This window comes from Staurois parvus, unplaced genomic scaffold (assembly GCF_062004578.1).
Source record: "Staurois parvus isolate SC_StPar_1 unplaced genomic scaffold, SC_StPar_1.0 ptg001679l, whole genome shotgun sequence".
NCBI lineage: Eukaryota > Metazoa > Chordata > Amphibia > Anura > Ranidae > Staurois > Staurois parvus.
This window is the reverse complement of record NW_028319475.1, coordinates 20,001-32,158: the sequence shown is the minus strand read 5'-3', so window position 1 is coordinate 32,158 and position 12,158 is coordinate 20,001. Positions and strand designations below refer to the sequence as shown.

Here is a 12,158-nt window from a genome sequence, read left to right as displayed (position 1 = left end):
CCGAGGTGCCCAAACAACGTCTGTTTCTGTTTACCAGCCGCAGACTCGGCATTACTCAGCAGCCCCGCGTTCCCCATGGGCCGCCCCAGCAATAAAATCCTGACGGACAATGTCGTTTGTGGAGTGAGAGGGAATGGAAGAGTCGGTGGTGTCATAGCATCCCCTCTGTACAGGGGTGGTCCCGGGCCCCCGGGGGGGTGTATGGGCTCGGCCCTATAAGGTAGAGGCTTGCCTGAGAGCAGGGAGTGACAACCACGGGGAATATATAAAGCCGGCTCCATCGCCTCGCATGGCCCAGAGAATTTCCCACACCGAGTTCCCCGGGAAACTTCACCGATTTGTAGGCTTTGTACAGCTGGATCCCGCCAGGGTCATCGACCCGACGCCGTTCCGTGAGTACGCCAACGCACGTCTGTGTCCCAAATGTATCCGAATAATATCATCTTCAAGGCTCGGCTCACACCTACGCAGGTGGCGTTTCAGCCCTTTCTGCACTGCGTTTTTGATGCGTTTTTTTTTTTTCAATTTTTTTTTCTTGTTGCTAGGCAGATTTAAAACGCAGCAGTCTATAGAAACATTGCAGCCCATTGCAGTCTATAGAAACATTGCAGCCCATTGCAGTCTATAGAAACAGCTATGCAGGTTGCATTTGAGGCATATCTAGATTGCGTTTTTGATGCGATGTGTTTTTTTTTTTCAATTTTTATTTCTTGTTGCAAGGCAGATTTAAAACGCAGTAGTCTATAGAAACATTGCAGTCCACTGCAGTCTATAGAAACACTTATGCAGGTTGCGTTTGAGGCGTATCTGCATTGCGTTTTGCGTTTCCGCAACTTGCATTTTTGCCGCATTTTTTATGTATTTTGTGTTTTTTTTTCCTTTTTAAAATTCTCTTGTTGCTAGATTATAAATGCAAAACGCATCAAAAACGCATCAAAAACACAACACATGCTTTTTTTGCAGTGTTCCCATTGAAGTCTTTGCTGCGTTTTGTTTTGTTTTTTTCTTTCATTTTTTAAAAATTTTTAGTTGCTAGGCAGATTTTAAACGCAAAACACTTCAAAAACGCAGCAAAAGCGCACTGCATGCTTTTCTGCAGCGTTTCCATTGCAGTCTATAGAAACATCTATGCAGGTTGCTTTTGAGGCGTATCTGCATTGCATTATGTTTTGCGTTTCCGCAACTTGCATTTTTGCCGCATTTTTTATGTATTTTGTGGGTTTTTTTTCCTTTTTAAAATTTTCTTGTTGCTAGATTTTAAATGCAAAATGCATCAAAAACGCATCCAAAACACAACACATGCTTTTTTGCAGTGTTCCCATTGAAGTCTTTGCTGCATTTTGTTTTGTTTTCTTTTTCATTTTTTAAAATTTTTAGTTGCTAGGCAGATTTTAAAGCAAAACACTTCAAAAACGCAGCAAAACCGCACTACATGCTTTTCTGCAGCCTTTCCAATGCAGTCTATAGAAACATCTATGCAGGTTGCGTTTGAGGCGTATCTGCATTGCGTTTTGCGTTTTGCGTTTCCGCAACTTGCATTTTTGCCGCAGTTTTTATGTATTTTGTGTTTTTTTTTCCTTTTTAAAATTCTCTTGTTGCTAGATTATAAATGCAAAACGCATCAAAAACGCATCAAAAACACAACACATGCTTTTTTTTGCAGTGTTCCCATTGAAGTCTTTGCTGCGTTTTGTTTTGTTTTTTTCTTTCATTTTTTAAAAATTTTTAGTTGCTAGGCAGATTTTAAACGCAAAACACTTCAAAAACGCAGCAAAACCGCACTGCATGCTTTTCTGCAGCGTTTCCATTGCAGTCTATAGAAACATCTATGCAGGTTGCGTTTGAGGCGTATCTGCATTGCGTTTTGCGTTTCCGCAACTTGCATTTTTGCCACAGTTTTTATGTATTTTGTGTTTTTTTTTCCTTTTTAAAATTCTCTTGTTGCTAGATTATAAATGCAAAACGCATCAAAAACACAACACATGCTTTTTTTTGCAGTGTTCCCATTGAAGTCTTTGCTGCATTTTGTTTTGTTTTTTTCGTTTTCATTTTTTAAAAATTTTTAGTTGCTAGGCAGATTTTAAACGCAAAACACTTCAAAAACGCAGCAAAACCGCACTACATGCTTTTCTGCAGCGTTTCCATTGCAGTCTATAGAAACATCTATGCAGGTTGCGTTTGAGGCGTATCTGCATTGCATTATGTTTTGCGTTTCCGCAATTTGCATTTTTGCCGCATTTTTTATGTATTTTGTGGGTTTTTTTTCCTTTTTAAAATTTTCTTGTTGCTAGATTTTAAATGCAAAATGCATCAAAAACGCATCCAAAACACAACACATGCTTTTTTTGCAGTGTTCCCATTGAAGCCTTTGATGCGTTTTTTTTTCTCTTTTTCATTTTTAAAAAATTTTTAGTTGCTAGGCAGATTTTAAACGCAAAACACTTCAAAAACGCAGCAAAACCGCACTACATGCTTTTCTGCAGCGTTTCCAATGCAGTCTATAGAAACAAAAATGCAACTTTTTGCGTTCAAAAAAGGTCCCTAAAAAAACGCAGCGGGCGAAAACACAGATGTGAACCTGTCCCCTTAATGTATCTGAATGATATCATCTTCAAGGCTCGGTTTACACCTACACAGGTTGCGTTTCAGCCCTCTCTGCATTGCGTTTTGCGTCATTGCTGCGTTTTTTATGCGTTTTTGCCTTGTTTTTCATGCGTTTTGCGTTTTTGCCGCGTTTTTGGTGCATTTTACCTTTTTTTTCAGATTTTTCTTTTTGCTGTTAGGCAGATTTAAATCGTGAAATGCATAAAAAAACGCAGCAAAGACGCAGCAAACCCGCACTACACGCTTTTCTCTAGCGTTTCCAATGCAGTCTATAGAAACAAAAACGCAACTTTTTGCGTTCAAAAAAAGTCCCTTTCCAAAAAAAACGCACCGGGCGAAAACGCAGAGATGTGAACCTGTCCCCGTAATGTATCTGAATAATATCATCTTCAAGGCTCGGTTCATACCTACACAGGTTGCGTTTCAACCCTTTCTGCATTGCGTTTTGCGTCTTTGCTGCATTTATTATGTGTTTTGTGTTTTTACCACGTTTTTGATGCATTTTGCATTTTTTAAATTTTTTTCTTCTTGTTGTTAGGCAGATTTAAATCGTGAAACTCATAAAAACGCAGCAAAGACACAGTATACCCGCACTACACGCTTTTCTGCATTGCGTTTTGTGTCATTGCTGCATTTTTGCTGCGTTTTGCCTCGTTTTTGATGCGTTTTATGTTTTTGCCGCATTTTTGATGCATTTTGCTATTTTAAATTTTTTTCTTCTTGTTGTTACGCAGATTTAAATTGTGAGACGCATAAAAAACGCAGCAGAGACGCAGCAAAACTGCACTACACGCTTTTCTGCAGCGTTTCCATTGCAGTCTATAAAAACAAAAATGCAACTTTTTGCGTTCAAAAAAAGTCCCTTTCCAAAAAAACGCATCAAAAATGCAATGCAGAAACGGCTCATAACGCAAACTGCATAGCTGTGATCCAAGCCTTAGGCATTCCGGTTGCAGAAAAAAAAGTAGAACAGGTTGAATTGAAGAAAAAGATCCGGTGCGTTTTTTGGAAAGGGTCGTGGACCTTTTTGAACGCAAAAAAGTAGCGTTTTTGTTTCTATAGACGTCAATGGAAAGGGTGCAGAAAGCATGTAGTGTTTTGCTGCGTTTTGCATTTAAAATCAGCCTAGCAGCAAAAAACAAAAAAAACACAAAACACGGCATAGACTTCAATGGGAACACTGCAAAAAAGCATGTATTGTGTTTTTGCTGCGTTTTTGATGCGTTATGCATTTAAAATCTGCCTAGCAACAAGAAAAATGTAAAAAATTAAAAAAACCTGCAAAACGCATAAATAATGCAGCAAAAACGCAGCAAAAAATGCAAGTTGCATAAAAACAAACCGCAATGCAGAAACAGGCCACATTTTTCCTGCACAGAACTGAATTGGAATGTGGTAAAACGCATCAAAAACGCACCGGAACGCACCGAAAACGCACCGGAACATTCCAAAAACGCACCGGAACGCACATGTCCCAATTTGAATTCAATAAAAATAGTGGAGGGGGAAATTAACTGGAATGCTTAAAAAATGTGCCAAAAATGCATCAAAAACGCATCGGGAACACATCTGGGCTGCGTCTCTGTAGTGGGACCCGACCGGGAGGACGACATCCGGAATCCAGCTTTACGAACGAGGAAGTCACTGTCCTGGTGGACGCCGGCAAGACTGGAACTTGGACTTTGCAGTCTTCACTGTGCGCATGCTTGTTCCAGCTCAGTCAGCAAGGGCTGGGAGGACAGTTGGGGCAGTTCCTTTGTTCTCCCCCCCCATGTTGGAGCATCATTATCCCCTCTTACATCAGAGTCCCAGTCTCAGCCCCCTGTTACATCAGAGTCCCAGTTTTGGTCCCTTCTTACATCAGAGTCCCAGTCTCAGCCCCCTCTTACATCAGAGTTTCAGTCTCAGCCCCCTCTTACATCAGAGTCCCAGTCTCAGCCCCCTCTTCTATCAGAATCCCAGTCTCAGCCCCCTCTTACATCAGAGTCCCAGTCATGGTCCCCTCTTACATCAGAGTCCCAGTCATGGTCCCTCCTTCCATCAGAATCCCAGTCTCAGCCCCCTCTTACATCAGAGTCCCAGTCATGGTCCCCTCTTCCATCAGAGTCCCAGTCTTGGCCCCCTCTTACATCAGAGTCCCAGTCTCAGCCCCCTCTTACATCAGAGTCGAGTCTCAGCCCCCTCTTACATCAGAGTCCCAGTCTCAGCCCCCTCTTACATCAGAGTCCCAGTCATGGTCCCCTCTTCCATCAGAGTCCCAGTCTCAGCCCCCTCTTACATCAGAGTCCCAGTCTCAGCCCCCTCTTACATCAGAGTCGAGTCTCAGCCCCCTCTTCTATCAGAATCCCAGTCTCAGCCCCCTCTTACATCAGAGTCCCAGTCTCAGCCCCCTCTTACATCAGAGTCCCAGTCATGGTCCCCTCTTCCATCAGAGTCCCAGTCTCGGCCCCCTCTTACATCAGAGTCCCAGTCTCAGCCCCCTCTTACATCAGAGTCCCAGTCATGGTCCCTCCTTCCATCAGAATCCCAGTCTCAGCCCCCTCTTACATCAGAGTCCCAGTCTCAGCCCCCTCTTACATCAGAGACCCAGTCTCAGCCCCCTCTTCCATCAGAGTCCCAGTCTCAGCCCCCTCTTCCATCAGAGTCCCAGTCTCAGCCCCCTCTTCCATCAGAGTCCCAGTCTCATCCCCCTCTTCCATCAGAGTCCCAGTCATGGTCCCCTCTTCCATCAGAGTCCCAGTCATGGTCCCCTCTTTCATCAGAGTCCCAGTCATGGTCCCCTCTTCCATCAGAGTCCCAGTCATGGCCCCCTCTTCCATCAGAGTCCCAGTCATGGTCCCCTCTTACATCAGAGTCCCAGTCATGGCCCCCTCTTACATTAGAGTCCCAGTCTCAGCCCTCTCTTACATCAGAGTCCCAGTCTTGTTCCCTTCTTTTATCAGAGTCCTAGTCAGGGTCCCCTCTTACATCAGAGTCCCAGTCTCAGCCCCCTCTTCCATCAGAGTCCCAGTCATGGTCCCCTCTTCCATCAGAGTCCCAGTCTCAGCCCCCTCTTCCATCAGAGTCCCAGTCTCAGCCCCCTCTTCCATCAGAGTCCCAGTCATGGTCCCCTCTTCCATCAAAGTCCAAGTCTCAGCCCCCTCTTCCATCAGAGTCCCAGTCATGGTCCCCTCTTCCATCAGAGTCCCAGTCATGGTCCCCTCTTCCATCAGTGTCCCAGTCATGGTCCCCTCTTCCATCAGAGTCCCAGTCTTGGTCCCTTCTTTCATCAGAGTCCTAGTCTCAGTCCCCTCTTCCATCAGAGTCCCAGTCTCAGCCCCCTCTTCCATCAGAGTCCCAGTCATGGTCCCCTCTTCCATCAGAGTCCCAGTCATGGTCCCCTCTTCCATCAAAGTCAAGTCTCAGCCCCCTCTTCCATCAGAGTCCCAGTCATGGTCCCCTCTTCCATCAGAGTCCCAGTCATGGTCCCCTCTTCCATCAGAGTCCCAGTCATGGTCCCCTCTTCCATCAGAGTCCCAGTCATGGTCCCCTCTTCCATCAGAGGGCCATGGCCCTTGGTCCCCCATTTGCAGACCACTGAAGTAGCGGCTCTGTATGGATCATTTTTGGGAAGGTAGGACATCGTTTGGGTCACTCTCAGTCTTAATGTAGGTGATGAAGACATAGAGAAGGGACGGGGCTGGCAGCGGCTGCACTGTGCGGAGTGACTACATCCCCATGTGGTTAAAAGCATTACGTGTCTTCAGTGGCTCCCGGGGGGGATGGTTCTGGCCAGCAGACATAAATCAGGGAGTCCTGATGGATGGCAAAGAGATGAAGTAAAGGATGACCAATGGACCTCCCTGTGCCACATCCTCCCCAGACATGGACTGACATATACACCACGGGGGCTACAAGGTGATATAGGAAGAGGCGGGGAGCGAGTTTACATTCCACACGCCACGTGTTCCAGGATTAGTCCTGGAGGGCCATTTATAGATGCCAACACGTTCACGCCGATCCTATGTGATATAATGTGTTACAATGTATGGACACGTCCGGGGATATATGCGGAACCTCCTCGGGGACAGAAGATTTATTTTTACCACATCTGGCAAAGAATATATTTTTCTTAGAAACCAATGTGGCAGCACCGATGACGTCATGGAGGTATTGTGAGCAGGGGCGGACTGACCATTTGGAAACTCAGGCACTGCCTGAGGGCCCAGGGTCAGTAGGGGGCCCCATGAGATGCCCCTGGTACCTTTCTCATAGGCTTTTTTGAGTGTGGGTAAGGACACAGGAGCCCCATGATCCCCTATTGCCCGGGGGCCCCATGAGTTGTCAGTCCGCCCCTGATTGTGAGCAAACCGTATATATTAGTGCGGAATTATGATCCGCATTTAACCCCTCGACTACCGGCCACTGTCACCCCCTTCCTGCCCAGAACAATATTCAGCCTTCAGCGCTCTCATACGTTGAATGACAATTGCGCGGTCGTGCAACACTGTAACCAAACGACATTTTTATAATTTGTTTGAGACAGATAGAGCTTTCTTTTGGTGGTATTTGATCACCTCTGGGGTTTTTTTCTGCTGAACAATCGAAAAAAGACCAAAAAGTTTTTTTAAAAAAAGTTTCTGTTATAAAGTTTTGTAAATAAGTAATTTTTCTCCTTCAGTGATGGGCACTGATGAGGCTGCACTGATAGGTGGCACTGATGGCCACTGTTGGGTGGCACTAATGGGGCAGCACTGATAGGCTGATCCTGCCATCAGCTAACAATGGAATCTTCTACTCTTCCTACCAGTCCATCCCCCACAGTTACTACCTTTTGTACCACTAGCCCCTCCCTCCTAGATTGTAAGCTCCCAGGATCAGGCCCTCCTATCCCTCTTGTATTGAACTGTATTGTTGCTGTATTGTCTCCCGTTATATTGTAAAGCGCTGAGCAAACTGTTGGTGCCATAAATCCTGTATAATAATAATAATAGGCTGCACTGATGGGCACTGATAGGCATCTCTGATAGGCAAAGTGTCTGGACTGGAAGGGGGGAAAGTGTCCGGACTGGAAGGAGGGGAAAGTGTCCGGACTGGAAGGGGGGGGGGGGGGAAAGTGTCCGGACTGGAAGGGGGTGAATGTGTCCGGACTGGAAGGGGTAAAAGTGTCCAGACTGGAAGGGGGGGGGGGGGGAAGTATCCGGGCACTGTTAGGCAGCACTGATGGGTTGCACTGATGGGCACTGATAGGCAGCACTGATGGGCACTGTTAAGCGGCTCTGATGGGTGGCACTAATGAGCACTGTTAGGCAGCACTGACGGACATTGATAGGCGGCACTAATGGGCAGCACTGATTAACAGATGTGCACTGATGGGCACTATTGGCCGTAATGATGGGCCTACACTGATCAACAGGGACACTGATGAGTAGTGCCCTGATGATCAGTGTAGATTGTGATTAGCTGTGTACGAAAAACACAGTGATCACAGATGGCGCTGGGGGGGGCGCGGTTCTGGGAGGACAGCTGAAAATTGAAAATTGGCCTGGACTGGAAGGGGGTGAAAGTGTCCGGACTGGAAGGGGGTGAAAGTGTCCGGACTGGAAGGGGGGAAAGTGTCCGGACTGGATGGGGGTGAAAGTGTCCAGACTGGAAGGGGGGGGGGGAGTGTCCGGACTGGAAGGGGGTGAAAGTGCCCGGACTGGAAGGGGGGGGGGAAGTGTCTGGACTAGAAGGGGGTGAAAGTGTCTGGACTGGAAGGGGGGGGCGGGAAAGTGTCTGGACTGGAAGGGGGGGAAAGTGTCCGGACTGGAAGGGGGGAAAGTGTCCGGACTGGAAGGGGGGGGGAAGTGTCTGGACTGGAAGGGGGTGAAAGTATCCGGACTGGAAGGGGGGGAAGTGTCCGGACTGGAAGGGGGTGAAAGTGTCCGGACAGGAAGGGGGTGAAAGTGTCTGGACTGGAAGGGGGGGAAAGTGTCCGGACTGGAAGGGGGGGAAAGTGTCCGGACTGGAAGGGGGGGGGGGAAGTGTCCGGACTGGAAGGGGGGGTAAAAGTGTCCAGACTGGAAGGGGGGGAAAGTGTCTGGACTGGAAGGGGGTGAATGTGTCCGGACTGGAAGGGGTAAAAGTGTCCAGACTGGAAGGGGGGGGGGGGGGAAAGTGTCCGGACTGGAAAGGGGGGAAAGTGTCCGGACTGGAAGGGGGGGAAAGTGTCCGGACTGGAAGGGGGGGAAAGTGTCCGGACTGGAAGGGGGTGAATGTGTCGGGACTGGAAGGGGTAAAAGTGTCCAGACTGGAAGGGGGGGGGGGGGGAAAGTGTCCGGACTGGAAGGAGGGGAAAGTGTCCGGACTGGAAGGGGGGGAAAGTGTCCGGACTGGAAGGGGGGGAAAGTGTCCGGACTGGAAGGGGGGGAAAGTGTCCGGACTGGAAGGGGGGGAAAGTGTCCGGACTGGAAGGGGGGGAAGTGTCCGGAATGGAAGGGGGGGAAAGTGTCCGGACTGGAAGGGGGTGAAAGTATCCGGACTGGAAGGGGGGGAAGTGTCCGGTCTGGAAGGGGGTGAAAGTGTCCGGACTGGAAGGGGGTGAAAGTGTCCGGACTGGAAGGGGGGGAAAGTGTCCGGACTGGAAGGGGGTGAAAGTGTCCGGACAGGAAGGGGGTGAAAGTGTCTGGACTGGAAGGGGGGGAAAGTGTCCGGACTGGAAGGGGGGGAAAGTGTCCGGACTGGAAGGGGGTGAAAGTGTCCGGACTGGAAGGGGGGGAAAGTGTCCGGACTGGAAGGGGGGGAAAGTGTCCGGACTGGAAGGGGGGGAAAGTGTCCGGACTGGAAGGGGGTGAATGTGTCCGGACTGGAAGGGGTAAAAGTGTCCAGACTGGAAGGGGGGGGGGGGGAAGTATCCGGACTGGAAGGAGGGGAAAGTGTCCGGACTGGAAGGAGGGGAAAGTGTCCGGACTGGAAGGGGGGGAAAGTGTCCGGACTGGAAGGGGGGGAAAGTGTCCGGACTGGAAGGGGGGGGGGGGTAAAAGTGTCTGGACTGGAAGGGGGGAAAGTGTCCGGACTGGAAGGGGGGAAAGTGTCCGGACTGGAAGGGGGGGAAAGTGTCCGGACTGGAAGGGGGGAAGTGTCCGGACTGGAAGGGGGGGAAAGTGTCCGGACTGGAAGGGGGGTGAAAGTGTCCGGACTGGAAGGGGGGAAAGTGTCCGGACTGGAAAGGGGTGAAAGTGTCCGGACTGGAAGGGGGGTGAAAGTGTCCGGACTGGAAGGGGGGAAAGTGTCCAGACTGGAAGGGGGGGAAGTGTCCGGACTGGAAGGAGGGGAAGTGTCCGGACTGGAAGGGGGGGAAAGTGTCCGGACAGGAAGGGGGTGAAAGTGTCCGGACAGGAAGGGGGGGGGAAAGTGTCCGGACTGGAAGGGGATGAAAGTGTCCGGACTGGAAGGGGGGGAAAGTGTCCGGACTGGAAGGGGGGGAAAGTGTCCGGACTGGAAGGGGGGGTAAAAGTGTCTGGACTGGAAGGGGGGAAAGTGTCCGGACTGGAAGGGGGGAAAGTGTTCGGACTGGAAGGGGGGGAAAGTGTCCGGACTGGAAGGGGGGGAAGTGTCCGGACTGGAAGGGGGGGAAGTGTCCGGACTGGAAGGGGGTGAAAGTGTCCGGACTGGAAGGGGGGGAAGTGTCCGGACTGGAAGGGGGGGAAAGTGTCCGGACTGGAAGGGGGGGAAAGTGTCCGGACTGGAAGGGGGGGAAAGTGTCCGGACTGGAAGGGGGTAAATTCATTATCTTTGTCATATATTTGGATACATCTGAATAACAAAAAAATTAGTCCGAAATGAGATTCTAGTGTGGACCAAAAAAAAGGGTCCTGCACCTTTTTTGGTGCGGATGCGGTGCGATTTGAGCCATTCAAAATGTACGGCTCCAATCGCACCGCACAGAATTCGCATGCAATTTGCACAGGAACGCGGCGCAGTTTCTGTGCGAATCACATGCGATATACCGCACCGCACAAGTGTGAACCCGGGTTTAAAGAGAAAATGAAAAATGATGGTGACCCCTCGTATGCCCCCCGTAAGGACATTTGCCCTTTATCAGTCATATAATTAGTGAATGTCTAAAAAATGCTGAATAAAACCGGTGAAAAGACGGAGTCATGTGGGTGTATAGAAAATGAATTTACGACGTATAAATCGAGCGCGCGGTTAGCGGGGGGGTGAATTGCGGTCATGTCTGGGATTCTGTCTATTAAATTTTAGATGTTGTCAGTCATTCCAGGTTTTATGAGGCGCATTAATTCATGATGTCATGCTTGTCTTGCAGCCGCCATGCATTTTATCACGGACATCACCAAACTTGGACTGATTCTTTGCGGCGTGTCCCTGTTCTCCGGATACGAAGGAAAGCCTGTGACGTGAGTACCGCCATTTCTATTTAAAGGGGAACTCTGCTAAAGCCGATTCCGTGTAAACGTATCAGGAACGCAAAAAAAATTTCAGAGAAACGGCATCTCTTCCTGTAACACACTATGAACATTTCCATAGTCCCTATGGATTCAAACACTCGATATCAAAAATGTTGGGACCTTGGTGTGGCCTCCTCTCCGACTTCCTACTTTGCCGGTTGTCAGGACCGGCTGAGTCGCAAACGGGCTGAATCTTCCTGGTAGACGTGCGAAACAAAAAAAAATGTGTTTAGTTTCAAAATGTAACAAATTTTGTGCAGTTGGATTCAGCAAATTAGTTCAATTCCTTTTCGGGATTCGTTTCGGCAATCCGTATTTGAATTTGATTCGAAAACATTCCGATCGAATTCGAAACGTTCGTATTCGAATTGGGTTCGACCGAATTCGAAATTGATTCAACAAAAGTTGAAAAGTCGCTCAAAATCGCAAAGATTTCAACCAAATACTAAAAATGTTTTAAAAAGTAGACGGGGAGTGGGGGGGAGCAGTCCTTAACACCAGCGCCTTCTGGTCCTTTAAGGGGTTTAAGACACCGGGAGGCGGGGTGGGATTTTAGGGTCACATGATCGGAAAAGGTCCCAATCACAAGGGGAGATTGGGACCTTTCCGTGAGACACCGACATATGTGCTGAGAGCGCGCAAATATGCAGCTGCTCAGCGTCAAGGACCAGCCACTGAGAAGCCGCATATTTGCGTACAGTCGGCGTCAAGAGGTTAAATCTATCTATCATATTATCTATCTATCTATCATCTATCTATTATCTATCTATCTATCTATCTATCTATCTATCTATTATCTATCTATTATCTATCTATCTATCTATCTATCTATCTATCTATCTATTATCTATCTATCTATCTATCTATTATTTATCTATCTATCTATTATCTATCTATCTATTATCTATCTATCTATCTATCTATCTATTATCTATCTATCTATCTATCTATCTATTATCTATCTATCTATCTATCTATCTATCTATCTATTATCTATCTATCTATCTATCTATCTATCTATCTATTATCTATCTATCTATCTATCTATCTATTATCTATCTATCTATCTATCTATCTATCTATCTATTATCTATCTATTATCTATCTATCTATCTATCTATC

At 47.9% G+C, this 12,158-nt stretch overlaps 1 protein-coding gene across 1 annotated transcript in view; it reads left to right on the top strand.

Annotated features, from left to right (window-relative positions):
• The first annotated feature begins 262 nt into the window (after positions 1–262).
• Positions 263–12,158, top strand: part of LOC149434775 (uncharacterized) — a 29,850-nt gene continuing 17,954 nt past the window's right edge. The window contains exons 1-2 of the mRNA XM_089663400.1: positions 263–392; positions 10,895–10,985. Of these exons, the coding sequence (XP_089519526.1) occupies positions 290–392; positions 10,895–10,985 (194 nt within the window). The 5' untranslated portion in view covers positions 263–289. The remainder of the gene's footprint in view (positions 393–10,894; positions 10,986–12,158) is intronic.